Source organism: Tasmannia lanceolata, unplaced genomic scaffold (genome assembly GCF_043159265.1).
Source record: "Tasmannia lanceolata isolate RefF3 unplaced genomic scaffold, GAP_Taslan_0.1 ptg000006l, whole genome shotgun sequence".
In the NCBI taxonomy this organism is placed as follows: Eukaryota; Viridiplantae; Streptophyta; class Magnoliopsida; order Canellales; family Winteraceae; genus Tasmannia; species Tasmannia lanceolata.
In genome coordinates, this window is record NW_027518683.1 from 47,065,001 (window position 1) to 47,086,278 (window position 21,278).

Below are 21,278 nucleotides of genomic sequence, written 5' to 3' on the forward strand. Positions count from 1 at the left end.
AAAATGTGTGCCTGTACATGTACTATGATTGTTTGGATGGTCAGTAGAAATCCATATTTTCTTATTTTGGATTATTCCATAGTATAATATGGTTGATATTTCTCTATTTTCCCTAGAAATGGTGCACAGAAGTTATTGGGTATCCTGATTGCTATCGGTGAGGCAGTTGCATTTGTCCTATCTGGGATGTACGGTAGTGTCAGTCAAGTTGGAGCTGGCAATGCTATTCTCATAATTCTCCAGATTTGCTTTGCTGGTCTTATTCTCATATGCTTAGGTGAACTCCTCCAAAAAGGATATGGATTTGGTTTTGGCATTTCTCTATTCGTTGCTACCAATATCTGGAAAGTTAAAACTTTTCTACTTTCCATTTAGCTATTCGATTGCACAGGTCAAGTACCCAAATGTGTTTGATTCTGCTTCGCAGTGAAAATATATTTTGGAAAGCTTACAGCCCCACAACTATCAACAGTCAACGAGGGGCTGAAGTTGAAGGTGCCATTGTTGCCTTTTTCCATATGCTGATAACTCGATCCGTGCCATTCAGGAGGCTTTCTGCTTGCAAAACCTTCCAAACATGACAAATTTGGCTCATTACTGCCTATTAAATTGGCTCCCTTCACGAGGCTTCTTTTGGTTCATTTGAATGTGTATTTGAATCGACAAAACCTTTGGTTCGTTTCTATCTTGGCCGTCGGAAATAACTAGAGACGGATGGATGCTTGACACATGTTGGAAAACTTTTTGGAACACTGACAACCCAAAGTCAATCGTTATCTTTTCTCACTTCTCTTTTGGCTTAGAACGGTAACGTTATTGAATACATCTTTTTTGGCTTAAAATCATTTCACTTCTCTTTTGGTCCTCACTTTCTATTTTCCTAATCCTATCTTGTAAAAATCTTCCTAAAAGTGGGTCCAAATGGCTTGTAGTAGAGGAACCCAATATGCTAAAATGCTCAGATTTCATAGAAAATGAAAGGCGATGCCCTTGAATTTTTTTTACCGAAGATAGAAGGGACTTAGAGGGTCCGGGAACCGGTCCCGGTTGGTGAAATATCGGCCAAAAAACAGCTGAACCGCCCCAGAGTGGGCAAACCGGTTCGGTCAAACCCGGTTTGACCAAGACATGGACCGCGTCACTATTCCTATATGCAATTAAAAGTTTTACTAAATAATGGTGATGTCTTTCCAAATTACCATTCAATAGTTATTCTCCAAAAAAAACCAACATTGTAATTCATTACATTAAAGTTTTGAAAACTACCCATCATCTAGTTAAAAAATATACTTATGAATACCAGTAGTCGTCTTCTCTGACAATGAGTTTTCAAAACTAGTAAATTAGCCTGATATTTACAGAATTGCCATTCATTTTCAACAGGTTCATTCTCCCTATCTGACCATCGGATCCTTGTGAAAATTTAGGGGATGGATCTTCGGTTGAATAGGAACAAGATGGTACAGGCCGATCGCCCGAAAAGTTCACCGGTCGCCGGCTGGAATTACTTTTCTGGTGAGGTGTAAAATTGGTATTTTTTTTCATTGAAACTCAAATTTTCCTTGATTCCAAAGCCTACAACCTTAGTTTCGATACCAAATGTTATTCTAAACATTAACTTAATGATCTCTTTGGATCTTGAGCAATGAAAATCAAAGAAAAACTTGAATTTAATGAGATGGGTTTGATGTACCTTTCACCATGACCGCCACTTTGAAGCTTGAAATCCAACGAGTTTTCGATCTTTTCTAAGCTCAATGAAGGCCTAGAAACGCCCCTCGTTCTTCTCTTACCTTGCACATCAATAGGTCTATGGGAAACCTCTCAAAAGTGAACTCTCTCTCTCTCTCTCTCTCTCTCTCTCTCTCTCTCTCTCTCTCAATGAGTTTTAGTGTTGTGGTGTGTGGCAAGAGGGACCAAGGGTCTCTTTTATAGGCAAAAGCTCCCATAGAGCTTTCCTAGAATGCCCAAATTCGTTTGGCAATTAAACTCTAAATAGAAAGTGATATTTGAGCTTAGTTTCTTTCACCAAACATTTCCAAAGTTAAGGAATAACCCTATAAACATGAAAGGTTTCTAAACATGCAAGGCCATACTCAAATTAGCAAGCCTAAACATAGTAATCCTTGTCTTTTAGGGATTCTATCAAGTTTAGAAACTCTAGAGTTTTTAGAAACTTTCTAACAAGGGATTGCTATGAGCTAAGGACGGATATGCGCACCCGAGAAGTAGTTACAGAAGAGAATGAGCCTGGTCAATCTGGGTGGCTTGTGCATCTGATGGTCACTCGATCTCTTTTGAGTTTGGGGTTCCCCTTAGTATGGAGATTCTGAATTGCTGGGCGTGATGTGACGGTGATGTGGCACCGTGTATATTGCTAGAAACGACGGCGTTGCAGGCCATGTGTGTACGATCCTAGAGAATGATGTGACGAGATGAGGGTCTGTTTCTTGTGGGGGTGATAGATTTTCGGCTAAGAGGTGTAGGATTGTGCGATGGAGGTGGGATCTAATACGAATGCTGGCAGTGACAGTGCTGAATAATGACAAGACGTTGTCTGGTCACTCTGGGTGATCACGGTGTGTGCTTGGGGAATTCTCACTCGGGGGAGGGGTTTCAAGTGAAGCTTCGGATTGAGGCCGCTCATTTTGGCTTGGCTAAGTATTTTATGATGGCGCCAAGTTTAATTTTCCCCTGACATTACCAAAAGCCCGTTCTGAAGACCATGTAATTCTCTCGAAAAGTGGCAATGGGATCTTTAAAATTTGACTAGTCCGCCTAATTAGGGAAAACTTTTCTTTTCATTCCAAGCGGCTGACAGATTTGACTAGTCAAATTATTATGTGAAGGGAAAACTTATATCTTCATTCCAAGCGGCCGACATATTTGACTAGTCAAATTATTGTGTGAATGGAATCTCATTCCTGATAATCATGGTTTAAAATTTCGGTTTCAGTAACCGTTTCGGACATTCGGAAAACCGAAATTCCAAAATTTCGGTCGAAATTTGGTTCTCCCATTCGAAATTCCGGACAGAAATTCCGAAATTTTGTAACGTTTTTTTTTTAAAAAATAAAAAATGCATTTTCTCGAAATTTCGGACCGAAGTTCCGAAATTTCAAATGGCGAAATACCGGTTTCGGTCCCCACCGAAAACCGAAATTTCGGTCCAAAATTTCGGATTTCGGTCAAAATTTTAAACCATGCTGATAATCTATCCTTATTTTCCACATCATTTTTTGAGCTACATGAGCCACCCATTTTACATCAAATATATTGGAGGGTTAAAATCATATTGTGAAGAAGATTTTTGGGATATTGTCTAATTTATTGCAACGATAAACAGATGAATATTTTAGATCATACAAATAGTGGCCCCACTATAAGGATAAGGGGAGTGATAAATTGACTCCCCAAATTGATAAATCAACTCCCCATGTGTCTTTCTCTCTCCTCTAGGTTAGAGAGAGAAAGAGGAGAGAGATAGACACATGGGGAGTCAATTTATCCTTTTGTCTTTCTCTCTCCTCTAGGTTAGAGAGAGAAAGAGGAGAGAGATAGACACATGGGGAGTCAATTTATCCTTTTGGGGAGTCAATTTATCACTGCCCTAAGGATAAACAGATGAATATTTTATGGTCTACATCATGTGATCAACATCATGGTTTAAAATTACGGTTTCGGTATTGGTTTCGGACCCTAAAATTTGGAAATTTAGGTCGAAATCCGGTACCACAAAGAAAATGGTATTTTAATCAATATTAAATTTCGGCCGAATTTTCGGTCAAAATTTCGGTAATTTCGGTAAAATATTAAAATAATAACAAAAAAAGGTTTTTTGGTTTAAATTTCTTGCAAATTCGAAATTTCGACTGAAATTCCGAAATTTCAGCCGAAATAAATGACCGTTTCGGTTTTTGTTGATTTCGGTGTCGGTCTCCACCTAAATCCGGGTTTCGGTCGAAATTTAAAACCATGATCCAGGTGATCATGGCACCGTGGCATGCTTTTAATGTAAAGACCATTCTAGGAGGAACAATAAATGACGCATCATAGATGAAGGGCTGAGATTATCCGATTGATTTGGCTGGTCATTGTCCAGACCCAATTTTCTACCGACAAATCTGACCAACCCGCTTGGGCTTTGATTAAAGTTGGTACTGCTTCTTTCTCGCTCTCTCGCTTCATTATTTTCTCCATCTGCACTGTGGACAAAACATCTGGTGTTGGTTCGTTCTTTCCTTAGAGGAGAAGGTATGGCGATGATGTTTGTAACCCCGGTTTTTTATGCACTGATTGGAGCTTTGATGGCATCGGCAATAGAAAGAAATGAAATCAATATTATGAGATGTTGAGGAAGGGCTGGAAACGTTAACAGCGTGAGGACTTTGTTTCTCAAAAATTAAATTCGTGTTCGATCCCATGGGAGTCGATTTAAGATATATGAGAGTCGATTTTTCACTGCCCGTGTTAATTACTTTGTTGCAGAAGCTCTGATTAAAGTTGATGCTTCGTCTCTTACTTCATTATTTTATCCATCTCCACATGATCGGTGCCCCCACATGGCTTCTTTTGATTAATGTAAAGACTTTTGTAGGCGGAACAATAAATGAGGCATATAGATGGAGGGCTGAGATTATCCGATTGTCGTTGTCCAGACTCAACTAGTTAACTTCCACCGACAAATCTGAGTAACCCACGTGGGCTTCTTTACTTTTCATTAACTTCTTCTCTCGCTCTCTCTTACTGCTCTCTCTCTCTCTCTCTCTCTCTTCATTATTTTCTTAATCTCCGCCGAGACGTCTGGTTCGGATTTTTTTCTTTGCTAGAGTATGGCAGAAATCGCAAAAGTATTTGTATCCCCTGTTCTTGATGCACTGTCTGGCAATCTGAAGGAATCAGCATTACAAGAAATTAAATCAATATGGGGTTTTGAGGAGGAGCTTGAAAAGTTAGAGAGCACAGTGACATTTATTCAAGACGCGGTTGAAGATGCTGAGGAAAAGCAAGTTTGTTCTAAGGCTGTGCGAAAATGGCTTGGAAAGCTCAAAAATATTGCTTACGATGCTGATGACTTGTTGGATGATGTTGCCACCGAAGCTCGACGATCTTCTTTGATGTGCGAAATTCAGCCAAGCAAGAGGCAGAAGGTAGTCCACTCCATCTCCTCTTTTTTCAGTTCTAATAACCCACTTTTATACAAACGTGGCATAGCACGTAAGATGAGGGAGATTAGAGAGAGGTTCGATGTGATGGCAAATGAACTTCGATACCTCAATCTCCATAAGACAGATGGAGGGAGGCCTCTCCTAAGAGAAACTAGCTCTTTCATAGACGAATCTCATGTTATTGGTAGACAAGTTGACAAAGACAAAATTATACAATTGTTGGTATCATCCGATGATGATGATGATAAATTGTACTCTGTTATTCCAATAGTTGGCATGGGTGGGCTTGGGAAAACTACTCTTGCTCAATTCGTCTACAACGATCACAGGGTCAAGACGCATTTTGGGCTAAAAGCCTGGGCTTGTGTGTCTGACAAATTTGATGTATTGAGAATAACAAATGCAATTATTGAATCTGCAAGCGGAAGCAACTGTGGTCTCTCAAACCTGGATGCCGCTCAACGTCGTCTCCAAGAGAAGCTCAACGCTGAGAGATTTTTAGTTGTTCTCGATGACGTTTGGGGTGAAAATCAAATTCATAATTGGGACCGTCTACGAGCTCCCTTTGGAGTTGGAGCGAAAGGAAGTAAAATTATCATAACTACAAGAGATGAAAGGGTTGCAAGGACGATGGCCACGATTTCTTCCCACTATTTGGAGGTTTTACCAGATGATGATTGTTGGGAATTGTTTACTCGGCGTGCATTTGCGGGAGGGATTTCAAATGCCCATCCGGAACTGGAGGAAATTGGTAGGCAAATCATGACAAAGTGCAATGGTCTTCCTTTAGCAGTAAAGACATTGGGGGGCATCTTGTCTTCCAAAAGGTGAGTGAGTGGGGAAGCATCTTGACAAGCGAAATATGGAGGGATGATAGAAATGAAATATTACCAGCTTTAAGATTGAGCTATCATCACCTGCCTACGAATCAAAAGCAATGTTTTGCCTATTGTGCCGCATTTCCTAAAGATCATCGGTTTCAGAAGGATCTGCTGGTCCGGCGATGGATGGCTGCGGGCTTCATTCAACCCAAAGGAAGCACACTCCTAGAAGACATAGGTGGGGATATATTTGATGATTTATTGCTAACTTCTTTCTTTCAATATTCTCATGCAGGACGAATTCCTCTTCTGTTTAAAGAGACTTCAATATACGTGATGCATGATCTCATGCATGATCTAGCAGAATCTGTCTCAGGTGATGAATGTTTTAGAATGGAACATGGTACGTCACGAACCATCCCTGAAATGGCGCATCATTTATCATGGATTGACATCAAAGAGGGTTCAATATCTTTGGAGGCCTTGAAGAAATTTAAGAGATTGCGCACTTTACGACTGAGGGCTCCATCTTTCATTGACAACCATATTCTCAATGATGCATTGATGGAGTTGAGATGCCTGCGTGTATTGGATTTGAGTGGATCTGCAATCAACAAGTTGCCGGATTCGATTGGCCATTTGAAACATCTACGCTACCTTAACGTCTCTGGCACGGAAATAGATGGGCTGCCTGAATCAGTAACTAGTCTCTGTAATTTACAAACTCTAGGTCTGGAATTTTGCAGTAGTCTTAAAGGGCTAGCCAAAGGTATCACGAATCTAGTTAATCTACGACATATTGTTCTACATTGGGGCCCATGGGACTTGCTTTCTGTGCCAGGAATTGGAAAATTAACTTCACTCCAAACATTGGCGAAATTCAAGGTGTGCAAAGAGAGTGGTTGTCAGATAGGAGAGTTGAAGAACATGAGGAACATTGAAGGAAGACTTGACATTTCGGGTCTCGAGGACGTGCAAAACATAGAGGAAGCGAAAGAAGCCAACTTGAAAGATAAGAAATACCTTAATGAGTTGAGTTTGAAATGGCACCGAGATGACAATTCACAAGATGGAAGAGTCAATGATGATGGGGTATTGGAAGGCCTCCAACCCCATGCCAACCTCAAAAAATTACATATAAAATCCTACGGCGGTCTCAGTTTTCCAAGTTGGATGTCACATCTCTACAATCTGACTTGCATTACCGTTAAGGATTGTAGAAATTGCGAACATCTCTTTCCTCTTGATTGCCAGCTACCTTCTCTTTGTGAGTTTACCTTAGAGAACTGCCCCAAGCTGCAGGCGTTGCCCGCTGACCTTCCTGCCATTACAGAGTTACATATAAATGGTTGCGGAGAATTGAGTGCCCTTCCGAGGCTCCCATCTATTTGTGACTTAAAACTCCATAGTTGTGGCGTGAAGATGCTATTAAGCTTGACAATGCCTTGCCTTATCTCTCTTCAGAGGTTAAGCATAGGAGGGTGTGATCAGTTGGAGTGTTGGCCCAAGGAGGTCTCTTTGCAAGATCTAACCTCTCTCCAACATTTGGGAATCTCTAACTGTCCACGACTAAAGTCCTTGGGATATGGAGAGGGGGGGCTTCCCACCACGCTCAAATCTCTAAACATTGACAGATGTCCTAATCTCATGTCCTTGCCCAAGGGGATGCAAAGCCTCACCTCTCTCAAAACATTGATGATTCGAGAATGTCCTCAACTCTATTCCTTGTTTCCATATGATGAAAATAATGACTATGGGCTGCCCACCGAGCTCAATACTCTAAAAATCTGCACTTGTCTCAATCTCAAGTCCTTGCCCAAGGGGATGCAAAGCCTCACCTCCTTCACAGAATTGGTAATCCATGAATGTCCTCAACTCCATTCCTTGTTTCTAGATGATGAAAATAACGACCATCGGCTGCCCACTACGCTCAATACTCTAGACATCTCCGCTTTTCCTAATCTCAGGTCCTTGCCCATGTGGATGCAAAGCCTCCTCCCCTGCCTCAAAGAATTGACAATAAAAGATTGTCCTCAACTCCATTCCTTGTTTCCTGATGATGAAAATAATGACCATGGGCTACCCACCCCACTCAATAAGCTAGAAATCTCTACTTGTCCTAATCTCAAGTCCTTGTCCAAGGGGATGCAAAGCCTCACCTCTCTCACATATTTGGAAATCAATAGTTGTCCTCAACTCTTTTCGTTGTTCCCTGATGATAACAAATTAACAACAATGAGTATGGGCTGCCCACCACTGTCTTCTGTCTTTCCATCAACCGTTGCAAAAATCTCAAGTCCTTACCCAATCGGATGCAAAACCTCACATCCCTCATCTTTTTAACTATTAATGACTGTCCTGAAATATCATCCTTACCAGAAGGTGGCCTCCCCACCACACTTAAATGTTTGCATATTTTCGAATGCCCTAAATTGAAGGAGCGATGTCAAAAGAACGGCGGCCAAGATTGGCCCAAGATACAACACATCCCCCTAATTGACTGCACATAATCGTCATCTAGACAAAGGTGCGACCTCTTTCCCTGTTTAAACATTTTCTACCATTTGCATTATTATTATTATTAATTAAATCTTCATGATTTTAAGAAAAATTAAAGAAACTAAGCCAAGGACTATCCTTCTGTACAAAACATGGCAGATGTAGAAACATGAACGGATTCGGCAAATTTGAGTAATCCGCATATGCGGTGGTTGGAATCTCATTATATTAATGGTGAGTCGGCCAGCGAATTTGAGTAATCAGCATATGTTATGATTGGAATTCCCATTATATTAATGTTGAGAAGGCAGGCAAATTTAAGTAATCGGCATTTGCTGTGATTTGGAATCCCCATAATACTAATGTTGAGTCGGCCGGCACATTTGAGTAATCCGCATATGCTGTGATTGGAATCCCCATTACATTAATGTTGAGTCGGCCGGCAAATTTGTGTAAACCTAACCTTGGTTTCAGAAGGTGTGTGTCGGCCAACAATTAAGCTCTGGTTTATCAAATTAAAGGTCTCTACAGGCTTTTTAATAGACTTATGGCTGTCATTCATCTGAACGGATCTGATCACACGAGGTGAAAGTGCAGCCCAATAAATTTCAGGAATGGGCATAAAACTAAAAGTCACTTTTTAATCTACACAGATGAATGTCTTAGAAATAGTCGGGCCTTACTGTGATTTCTTTCGCATGTATTTCTAAGAAAATACATATAAAAATCTTCTCTTACAAAGTGCCTGTCAGGAATTTGCTTTCATGATAAATGGGCATCTTCTAGTGGAGATTAGCATGAAATCCCACAAGGCAAGACTTGGGGAAAAACTTAAAATTTCATTCCAAGCGGTGAGCAAGCCGACAAACAAATTTGACTGGCCAATGTATTGAGTAAATGGAATTTCGTTCCCATCATTTTTTCTTGCACATCATTTTTTGAGCTACCTGAGCCGCCCATTTTACATCAAATACATTGTAGAGTTAAAATCATCTTGTGAAGAAGATTTTTGGGATATTGTCTAATTTTTTTTTTTTTGCAAGGACAAACAGATGTATTTTTTAGATCATACAAACAGGTGGCATTATATGAAGGCAGATCGTGAAGTCCCATGTCGGTCGTAGGACAAAAGTACCACCCTTGATATTTGATCCAACCATGGTTTTAAATTTCGACCAAAATCCGAATTTCGATGAGGATCGAAACGAAAAGGTACCGAAACCAAAATTCCTGAAATTTACAAAATTTCGTTCGAAATTTCAGAAATTTTGTTTGAAAATTTTATAAATTAGGGAATTTCGTCAAAATGTATACTAAAATAATAATTTTTTATTCCGTTGAAGAATTTCGAACCAAATTGGTCGAAATTTTGGTAATTTCGATTTAAATTTCGGCCCAAAAATCCTGCTTTTGGTGCGCCAATACCAAATTTCACCCAAAATTTTAGGATTTCGGCTGACATTTCGGTTTCAGATAAGTCCGAAATTTTAGCCGAAACTGAAATTTCATGGAGCCAAGAGTAGTGCACTTTGGATCAAATATCAAGGATGTACGGCCCGCACGTGACTTCACGTGAAATGGGGTTACCTCCCCATAAAAAAAAACTTATAAAATCTACTGTGACAGTATATTTTGAGGGATGATATTTTCACACCCCCCCCCCCTCCCCCGGCAGCACGCATTCACCTTCCTTATAACATGAATAGTGGGCAATTTTTAGGCTTTTTGACGTCAAATCATGTTAACAGGGGCGAATGCATATTGGAGGGGGTTGAAAATATCATCACCCTATTTTTTCTCTTAAACTACTGATCTTCAACAATGGCAATTAGTTTTGGGAAATGATTTCTACGCTCAAGTATTTTGATAAACACGCGCTCAACTTGTTTGTCGTGTAGTATTTAAAGGGTTGTCAGAGGATATTACGGTTCTCAAAAAGGATATTACGGTTCTCAAAAAGCCCAAGCACTTAAAACCCTTTAAATACTACACGATAAACAAGTGGAGCGGCGTGTTTATCAAAACACTTGAGCGTAGAAATCATTTCCCTTAATTTTTCGGTCCTTGAAAATGATATATACGTAAAATCTAGGTCAACAATGGCATGCTTTTAGTTAAGGGAAAATTCTCAAAAAATTGTGATTTTTATCTGAAAATCTCAAAAAATGGTAGAGTTGGATAATTTCTCAAAAAGGGGTGAAACGCATCCCAATGAGTGTTTTAGGACTAAAACACCCTTATCTTGCCTTTCCCTCTAAGAAAGTAAGCAACAAATCCCAATGCATTTCACCTACCAATTTGACTCTTTTACCTTCTTCTTCCCACGCCAAAATCAAACTCCATTGGCTGTTGTAAAAATCCCAAAAGAAATTCCATTGCAGAGAGGTGAAACTCCCCTCTCCTAAAATGCAGATTTTATTGGATCTTTTCTTCAGCTATCAAACCTAAGCTTCTCAAGTAGGTCTATTGTAATACATTTGCATACATTTAACATGTTCCTTACACTGCTATGGTGTATTGTCATCATCTTGTTTACTTGTTAGGGATTTGTTATGGTTGTGTTAGGCATTTGTTATTGTCATCACCCTCTTTCCAATGCTATGGTGTATTGTCATAATCTCTCTATCTCTCTATTGCCCTCTATATTTCTATTTAGAGTAAACCAGGATGAAACTCATGTCTATACAATTACAACCACTATAAAAAGTGAGAATGACTGTATTTATTGGATTTTAAACACTCGGAACCACTAATTTTACCTAGGAATAACTATTTACCAGTATTTAGTAGTTCCAAGGTATAAATAGTGGTTCATACAATCTAATATTACTTCAGTGGATGTCAAAGTTGCAATGAATGTATGAACAATGGGTTAAATAGTTGTCTAAACAGTCAGATCTTATCGTGGTTCATAGTTTAGATGGCCTAATACTTGTTCCATTTCGAGAGTTTAAATTGTGAGATTGAAATAGTTATGCAGTCAAAACCACTATAAAAAGTGAGAATGACTATATTATTCGATTTTAAACACTCGGAACCACTAATTAGACCTAGCAACCACTAATTATACCTAGGAACCACTATTTACCAGTATTTAGTGGTTCCAAGGTAGAAATATTGCTTCACACAATCTAATATTACTTCAGTGGATGTCAAAGTTGCAATCAATGTATGAACAATGGGTTAAATAGTTGTCTAAACAGTCAGATCTTATCATGGTTTATAGTTTAGATGGCCTAATACTTGTTCCGTTCCGAGAGTTTAAATTGTAAGATTGAAATAGTTATGCAGTCAAAACTACTTTAAAAAGTGAGAATGACTGTATTTATTGAATTTTAAACACTCGGAACCACTAATTAGACCTACGAACCATTAATTATACCTAGGAACCACTAATTTTACCTAGGAACCACTATTTACTAGTATTTAGTAGTTCCAAGGTATAAATAGTGGTTCCAAGGTAGAAATATTGCTTCACACAATCTAATATTACTTCAGTGGATGTCAAAGTTGCAATTAATGTATGAACAATGGGTTAAATAGTTGTCTAAACAGTCAGATCTTATCGTGGTTCATAGTTTAGATGGCCTAATACTTGTTCCCTTCCGAGAGTTTAAATTCCAATAAAATTGAAATAGTTATGCAGTCAAAACCACTATAAAAGTGAGAATGACTGTATTTATTGGATTTTAAACACTCGGAACCACTAATTAGACCTAGGAACCACTAATTATACCTAGGAACCACTATTTACCAGTATTTAGTGGTTCCAAGGTATAAATAGTGGTTCCAAGGTAGAAATATTGCTTCACACAATCTAATATTACTTGTAAGCCCAATGGTTCCCACCTTGGCATTCCCATCTTCTTTTGATGATTCCAATACACAAGTGATTTAAGATCACTAATGTGTTTGAATGTCTAAGTTGTAGATCATAATTGTGCAAAGACAAGATTGCTTGGATTGAGGCCAAGAAGCTCTCATTGGACCGCTTATGAAGGCCAAAGACATCGGCGATCCACGACGAATGAAGACTTGAAGAATCGCAATTGAAGATCAAAGTCATTTTAGAATGTATAAGATCCAATCCTAGTTTAGATTTTCAGAGGCCATAAATAAAGTAAACTCACATACCCTAAAATGTTTAAGTGATTGTCCTTGTGGTGTTCCAACACTTTATAACCCTCATAACAATCCCAACTTGGTGTAGAGTTGGAAGCCCAAATAAATAAGGAAACAGAATTGAAAATCTGCTGAAATTAGGCTTCTCGGAACTCCGAGAGAATTCTCGGAGCTCCGAGACATTCCTCGGAGCTCCGAGATTTGGTCCAGTAGCTTTTTTCCAACTTCTGTTTGTATTCCCGGAACTCCGAGATTTTTTCTCGGAACTCAGAGAAAATCTCTCGGAACTCCGAGACCACTACTTCGGGAAGAAAAAAGAGCCGTTGGTGTTTTTGCCAGAATTACCACTATGCCACCAAACGGTCATATTTTGGTTCTTCTATATATATGGGCATTCTAAACTTCCCAATTATCAATCGTAACACTCTAAAACTCTATTGAAAAATCCTAAGAGTGGATCAAGCTTGTTTATGCCTCTCATCCTCTAAGATTAGGATTTGGATCATTAGGCTCAAAATTGTACATCTTCTTCAAAGTTTGTAAACCCTTGTGAGGGATTTTTTTGTTCTTTCTTTCTTATTTAAGAACATTGTATTTGGGCGAGTGTTCGGAGAAGCGGAGCCCACTCTCCGTAGTGAGGATTGCCACCAAGGTTAAAGGCAGTTGGAATTGTAATCGGCACCAATCTTCGCCGAAGTTAAGAACATCAAATAGTGAAGCCATCAACGGGTTTGGTTAGTGGAGTGGAGTAAGCCTCGCGTTGAAGGACCGAACCACTTTAAATCTCGGGTGCACTCTCTCTTGTCTCTTGCTCTACATTTGCATTGCACTTAGGATTTAACTTGTGTGCTTAATTTTCATTCTTGATCTCTTAATCTTCAATATTGGGTTAGAAGTTTTCAAGAGATTAAAACTTGTTAGTAACCTAATTTTACCTCCTCATTAGTTGCCACTTGGGCCTACCCTTGAAATTTCACTTGGTATCAAAGCCTTGGCTCTTAAAAGATTTTCTTTTCTTAAAATCTTTGGTAATTTTTTTTAAAATTTTAACAAGGGAATGATCATAAGATTATTGGCAACTTTCTAATTGTGAAATGGCAAATACAAATGGAACCGGACTTCCGGAAGGCCATTCCACAACTAGACCTCCTTTCTTTGATGGGTCCAACTATGGACATTGGAAGACAAGGATGCGCATCTATTTTCTTTCGATAGATATTGAGCTTTGGCATATTGTTGAAAATTGATACACTTTGCCTTCCAAGCCATTTGAAGAATGGAATGTTGTAGAGAAAAGGCATGCAAATTTAAATTACAAAGCTATAAACTCTTTGTTTTGCGCCTTATCTACGGAGGAGTTTAATAGAGTAGCTCTTTTTTATTCCGCCAAGGTTATTTGGGATACTCTTGCCGTTACCCATGAGGGAACATCACAAGTCAAGGATTCCAAAATAAACTTGTTAAAGAGCAAATATGAAATGTTTAGAATGGGTCAAAATGAAAGTATTTCCGAAATGTATACCTGATTTTCTAAAATTTCAAATGAATTAGCTAATCTTGGTAAATCTTATCCTACTGATGAGCTTGTGAGTAAGTTGCTTAGGTCACTTCCTCTACATTGGGATCCAAAAGTCACCGCCATACAAGAATCAAAGGATCTCAAGACGCTAACTATGGAAGAGCTTGTAGGATCTCTCATCACCCATGAGATGCTCCTCACTAGCCGACAAGAGGAGAAGCCAAAAGAGAAAGAAAAAGAGAGTAGATCTTTAGCTCTAAAGGCCTCCAAGATGGACTCATCATCCTCAAATGAAGCGGATAGTGATGAGGAAGAAGCTTTGAGAAAATTCAAAAGCTTATGGAGAAAGAAGCATAAAAATGATAAAAAGAAGAAGAAAGAAGAAAGTGAAGTAGAAGGAGGAATAAGATGCTATTATTGTAAGAAGACCGGACACAAAAGACCGGAGTGCCCTCTTCTCAACTCAACTTCCTCAAAGTACAAGGGAAAAAAGAAGGATTGGAAGAAGAATAAGGGTCTCGCTGCCGCTTGGGATGCGTCAAGCACGTCGGGCAAAGGTTCAAATGAAGGGGAAGCTAATAAGGATGATCTTTGCTTCATGGCACTCACCCATGAAGATGAGGTAAATTCTAACCCCTCTTGTAATTCATCAAGTAGTGATAGTAGAAATATATCTTATGATGAATTGTGCATAACCTTATATTCTAAAATTTTAAAAAATAAAGTTCTTAAAAAATCTATTTCAAAATTAGAAAATGAACTTGATATTTTGAAAAATGAGTCATCTTCTTCCATATCTAAATCTCAAGCACAAATTGAAAATTTTAAACTTGAGATTAAAACCCTTAAGGGTAGTTTGGATGGAAAACTTGCCAAATTGTTAAACTTCAAGATGTGGCAAGCTCTTCCAAATCTTATGAAGATGACACTAAAAGATCGGACTAGTTCTTAAAGCTTCTTGAGCGATCATTTAGATTTCAGTGAATTGTGAATTTTAGGACACCCTATATGCCCTAACTAAATGCAGGTTAGCCTTAAGCTAATGCAGGTGGTTCCTACAACCTATGTGTAACTAGGCTGCTTCCTACGAAAAACAAAGGGCGGACTAACGCATCCAATTCTAGTCATCAGTCGGCGATGTAGATCGCCAACTGACCGGACGGAGGCGCTCACTCTAGGACAAACCCCTAACTCTAAAACAAGCACACAACAATCACAACAAATCAAGGACAAACTCCCTAACTCTAAAAGAAACTCTCTATCTAGGAGAAACTCCTAACTCTAGAGGAAGAGCTTTTTGAAACCCGGTTTTAAAGAAAAGAGGGTTAAAGTATTTATTTACAAAGTTTGGCTGGACTTGGGACATGGATCCCAAGCTGCACTACGTACCTCGTGGAAGATGATCAAGCCAACGTAGTTCAAAACGAACTCTCTTATTACACTCCTAAAACTTTAAAACATTTCAAATGATTTAAGGCTTTTGATATTTTTAAACTGTTTTTGAATTTTGAGATATTTCAATGTTTTTTATGTTTTTAAAGCTTTTAACATGTTTTTCTGAATTTTTAACTACTTTCACCCTTTTGGTCAAAGACCTAAGGGAATACACAAAGCAACACCCTAGGGCTAATAGGGGAAACCCCTAAACCGAGTAAGCTAATTATCAAGGATAATGAAATGATCTAAGATCCCAAACAAGCAAAGCTCTGATAAGACTGTGTTAGTCTCTAACAAAAAAGAACGCTAACAACCCTAAGAGATAAACTCCTATCTATTAGGCAAACCATAAAACTATGGGGGGGAACTCCTAACATATAGGATAACTAATTCTAAATGAGAAGCAAATGCTCTCTCTAAAAGAGAGGGAAGATCTAAAGTGAGGCTAGGCAAGCCTCCTAAAAGGGGGAACTCTATAAATGAGGTCATGCATGCCTCCTATGAATAAACTCCCTACCAAACTAAGGCAACTCCCTAAGGGATAGGCCCTAAATGATAAGGCTTGTCTCCAAGGGAAGATCGCTTGAATGAGACAAAGCATGTCTCCTAAAGAGTAACTCATTTATGAGACCACAATGGTCTCCTAAATTAAGGAAAAAAATCTATCTTAAGATGTCTAAAAAACTTGGAAAGCTTACTAAGTAGAGAGAGAAGCACTACTTGGACTGAGCAAGTCCCCTAAGGATGGGCTTTTTCTATAGAGACACAACTTGTCTCTCTAAAGGGGAGGCTCCGACTATCGTCATCATTGCCCTAGCTATGATAGGCTTTTAAATTTAAGAGCAACTCTAAGGACTTGTGTAAGTCCCCTAAATGAAACAGAGAAAGGAGGGGAATGCTATATGGACTAATTAAGTCCTTTAAAAGATGGGCTTGGGCTAACGCCTTCATCGCCATTGCAATCCTAAAACCAAGTATTCGTCTTATACTATTCAAATATTCCATGAATTGAAGGATTACAATGGAAAAGAAATTATTCTCATCTAGAATTATCATCTACAAGCAAAACTGGTGCTAAATACCAAACACTCCACTACCTTATTTAAGTATACATCTCAAGTAGTACCCCTAAAACAATCAAGTACTCATGCCTATTCCATATGGGACCTACTATTCCTTCTGCAATAAAAATGGAAAGAAATAACCCTTCACAGAGTTCCACCAATGACAAGCATCCTGAATGTATCCTAACCATTGATAATGAAAAATTCAATCTTTAAACTCTGCTTGAAGATTTTACCATATGATCTCTGTTAATAAATGGTGCTACGCACATCAGCTGTTCAGAAAATATCATTACACAAAGCATAAAGAATCATCCAACAAACAGCAAATATATATGGTTTTTTTTTATCATACAAGGGACACCACTGACTTTGTTTCATGTTGGTTCCATTAAAACCACTTATGTTCATTACATTCTTTGCACATAAAATATTATGCATGGGAATGATCACTCAACTCAACCAGAAACTGACGTAAAACAAAAGGATTGGATCGAAAATATTCATAAAGCACATTTAAAGATCAGGCTTCCTTTTTTCTTTTTTTTTAATGAAATTCCTAGAAATAAAATCCTAAAAAAAATTGAGTTCCTAGAAATTCCATTCAAGGAAAAATGAACCACATCAGTTTTATATTGAACACAATAAGAAGGATCCACAATGGTTATCAGTTTAGGTACAATGAAAAAGGACAATTACAATAATTGCCAGTTCATCATAATGAAGATAAGCCATGAAAATTTTCAATTTAGCCTAATAAAGATGAGCTATAGCAATTTTCATTTCAGCACAATAGAGAAAAGCCATATATGTTCAACATTCATTTGCTCATCTAATTGGTTTTGAATACACAAGCAGATGACAACTTTTCCTTTCTTAATAATGACAAAATCACCATTTTAAAACCTATGTTACAAACATCCAATGAAATCAAAGCTTATTTCAGCCTGCTTTTCTAAAAAAAAAATTATTAGTCCTCTTGGTTTATATGTCCAGATTCACACAGATTCTTCAGCTCATTAGGAACACTCTAGCTATTGAAACAGAAATATATATATATATATATATATATATATATATATATATATATATATATATGAACAGATATAGATACTTGTTAATATGATTACTTCTATATATCAACTAAGATGATCTAACTTATTTAATAAGTATATCCAAAGGCAGTCAAAGCACATAACCTTGATTCATTAATTCTAAACAATCTATCAATTTAGCACCACTACGAAGCCATGTCCAATCTGCTAAATTTCTACATCTATGCAATATATTTGTAATGAAGCTAGCTAGTACAAGTATCTGTATATGCTCCCACACGCATGGACTTGAATCAGAAGAAATGAATCAAAACATTACTCTAAACCCTATAATCATTTCAGACCATGAAATCCTTATGGTTTCAAGTAAGAATAACAATTCTTCATTATTGACTAACAAAGGGACACACAAAACTACTGGATCTATGAAAATTCCAAAATCCTAGCTAAAAATGAACCAAACATAAATCATTATACTTTTTTTTAATATCGTATGCAAATCATAACATTATAATCAAGAAATTATCACTAAAAACGAAATATAAAGAATACAACAAACAAAATAAATTGAAATTGAAAGATAAATCACACAAAATATAGCAGAATAGAAGAAACAAGTGACTACCTACCTTATTGTTGATGCTTGAGCTTAAATTGGAAAGATTTGAATGAATACTCAGTCGAATACAGTGTTTTCCCTCCCTCTTTACAACTCTGAGATATCAAGATCCCCTTCTCCATGGATCTAAAACATTCAGACCTCCTCCTTTTATTTTTCTTTTAAAACGATGATGAATCTCAACAAGGTTGTTGGATTACTAGATCTAGCAGGAGTAGAGGTTAGAGCTAGAGTTTTAGAACAGAAAATAGGTCTTGAAACATAAATCTGAGATTAAAGTGGAGTAATTAGAAAAAGAGGATAACAAAAATTGGACGGAGGAGATGAAGCTTGAGAAGAACTAGAGTTTCTAGTCTAAAATATTAGGGCTTCCAAAGTAGATCTGTGAGGGTAAAACGAATCAACAGCTTGTAAGAGGAAAAAATTGAAGAGAAACTCTTAACCGGAGCTCCGGCAATCCCACCGGAGAAGATGAAATTGGGGGTATGAGTGATGGTTCGATGGTCTTGGGCTTACATGATTCCGGCAATTTGGTCGGAAAATCCGTTGGTGGTTGATCGAAGAAGATGGAGGAGAGGCTAGGGGTTGGTTTGGGGGTTTTCTCAAACTCTCTTTTTCTGTCCCTGTTTCTCCTTTCCCAAACGAAAATGGGCTCCTCTCCCTCTAATGCTCTGATTTTTGCTAAAAAATTAAATGAAATAGAAGAGGGTTTGATGAGATTTAAAATGGGTTTGGGCAAGAGAGGATGGGGTTATAATGGGTAGAGAAGATGGTCGGATTCCAGCAAGATTGCCGGAATCAATGGAGGTAGAAATTAGAAGAAGGAGGTGAGGTTGATGTGGGTTCGGTTGTTGGGTTTGGTCGAATGGTGGTGATTGAGAGGGAAGTGGGTTGCAATGGAAGAAAGAGGTTGAGGATGGGGGTAATGGTTGTAATGGAGGCAAGGGCGGAGGTGTGGCCGGATTCCGGTTGGAGGTTGGTCGGAGAAGAGGGAGTTGTGTCGGAGAAGATGCGAAGAAGGAAAAATGGCCGAGGCCCCTCTCTGTGTTTTTCTCTTTGCTCGATCTTTAGGAAAATGAAAAATCCTTCTTCAATGCCCTGATTCGATGGTCTCTTATAAGACCAAAAATATTATGCCCCCCTTCTCTCCTATGGACAGTCCACTTCTAGTGCATTTTTAAAACTTTTTATACTGGCAGGGGGTGCCCAAGTAAATAACAAAAGGAAATTTTTTTGGAAAATATCTTCCTAAGAATTGATCTCAACCCTCCAAATCCCCTTTATATATCAAGGGTGAGGATTTGGAGCTTTTTAACCACCTAGGAAGCTTCCTAAGATTCTCTCCTAACTAATTCTAGTCCTAAGCCTTTCACTAACCTAGCTTAGGGTCTAATGGTGACTTGGAGGGGAAGATAAGCATCTTCACTATTTATGAAATTGCCCTGGTTCAGGATAATACACCCTCTAATTATGTTACATACTAATCCGCATACCCCTATATCTCCCTGGACAACCCATTACGGAAAATTTGAACTAGTTTTCCAGGTTCCAGTGCACCCCTATTTCTGGCTAAATCGCCACTCTTATTCCTACACCACACTATACTACAAACTTCGCTCGTTTGCTAAGCAAACCACGACGGATTCGGATGAAAATTTACAGGGACCTAAATGAGGCCCTAACCTACCTTATGAACAAATTGGGGGCACCAAAACACTAGTTTGATAGGGTTTCTGTCCTAACTGGGCTTATTAGGGTTCGGTCAAAATGGGGTGTCTACAATAGGCCCCACCTATATTTTTCAAATTGAAGCGTACCGTCCACAACATAGGATGATCCAAGCTGTCCATGGTTTGGATCATCCTATGGTGTGGTTCGTACAGTAACATTAACCCAATTTAGGTCCACCCTCAATACATAATGACTGAAGCCAACTTTGGTTGGTTAATCTGATCAGTTCACCGATGGTCAGCAAGTATGATGGTCCTAATGATGATCCTGCACGTATTTCGTGTGTATCTTACAGGTGGATTTAAAAAACCTCGCGAATTGAGATGTGATATGATTGCATCTCGGTGCCTAAGGACATGGTCTAATAGATCGTTGTATCGAGTAGTTGGATCATAGTCTCTTACCATAAAAATGGCTGCATGTGCAGCAGTACCAACTATGAGAACTCGTTGGTTTACCCCCATATATCTGAATGATTGGTCTCAACTCCGGAGGAAGAACTGGTAATAGGCACAACGAAATAGGAAGACTCAATCGCTCGATGATAGAGACCATGTCTTCATCCATAGAGTGCCCGGATCAATCGAAAGTTCGATTCTATCTGAACTACTCATTTTAAAATGAAGTGTACCGTCCAGATCATAGGATGATCCGAGCCGTCCATTTGATGGGCCATAACATTAATGGCTTGTGCCCCAAAAATCATTTGCATAGGATGATCACAACCCTCCAATGTATAGAGGTTTCTATAATAACCAATATCTCTTTATATCTGAGGGCTAGGATCATCATATGGAAATGATTTTTTGGGACACAACCTATTTACGATGTGGCCTATCAAATGGACTGCTTGGATCATCCTATGGTCTGGACGGTACACTGTCATAATGGATTGGATTTGGGCACCAACTCACCAAGGAGGAGAATTTTGGGGGCCCCTCAATTGTTCTTGTTGTGGGGAGAGAGAGAGAGAGAGAGAGAGAGAGAGAGAGAGAGAGAGAGTGTGTGTAGACACCCCATTTTGACCGTACCCTAAACCTCCCTCGTTTGAGCAAAACCCTATCAAACCAATGAGTTAGTGCCCCAAATGTCATCCTAAGCTAGGTTAGGGTCCCACCAAGGTCCTTGCAAAATTTTGTCAAAATCCGAACAAGTTTGCCTAGCGAACGAGCCGAGAGAGGACCGTAGTGTAAACCAGAAAGGGGGGTGAATTTATCCAGAGAGGGGGGCGAACTTATCCTGT

At 38.7% G+C, this 21,278-nt stretch overlaps 2 protein-coding genes and 1 pseudogene across 18 annotated transcripts in view; all 3 read left to right on the forward strand.

Annotated features, from left to right (window-relative positions):
• LOC143880397 (putative disease resistance protein RGA3) overlaps window positions 1–1,800 on the forward strand; it is an 18,036-nt gene extending 16,236 nt beyond the window's left edge. For 5 of the 17 annotated variants that reach the window (XM_077383339.1, XM_077383343.1, XM_077383344.1 and 2 more), the window contains one exon: window positions 1,384–1,786. The gene's annotated coding sequence lies outside the window, so the exon portion shown is untranslated. Of the gene's footprint in view, window positions 1–116; window positions 278–427; window positions 843–1,383 lie in introns of those variants that run through there. The other 12 variants (XM_077383352.1, XM_077383353.1, XM_077383354.1 and 9 more) reach the window with 10 other exon arrangements.
• A 2,374-nt stretch (window positions 1,801–4,174) lies between these two features.
• On the forward strand, window positions 4,175–6,010 carry LOC143880400 (putative disease resistance protein RGA3 pseudogene; annotated as a pseudogene).
• Window positions 6,010–8,916, forward strand: LOC143880399 (putative disease resistance RPP13-like protein 1). Its single transcript, XM_077383359.1, has 2 exons — window positions 6,010–8,516; window positions 8,648–8,916. Exon 1 carries the CDS (start codon window positions 6,176–6,178, stop codon window positions 8,330–8,332), a length of 2,157 nt encoding a protein of 718 aa, XP_077239474.1. The 5' UTR covers window positions 6,010–6,175; the 3' UTR covers window positions 8,333–8,516; window positions 8,648–8,916.
• Window positions 8,917–21,278: the final 12,362 nt, after the last annotated feature.

Coding starts and splice junctions, on each gene's coding strand:
- LOC143880399 (XM_077383359.1), top strand. CDS start 6,176: ATGGCTGCGGGCTTCATTCAACCCAAAGGAAGCACACTCCTAGAAGAC.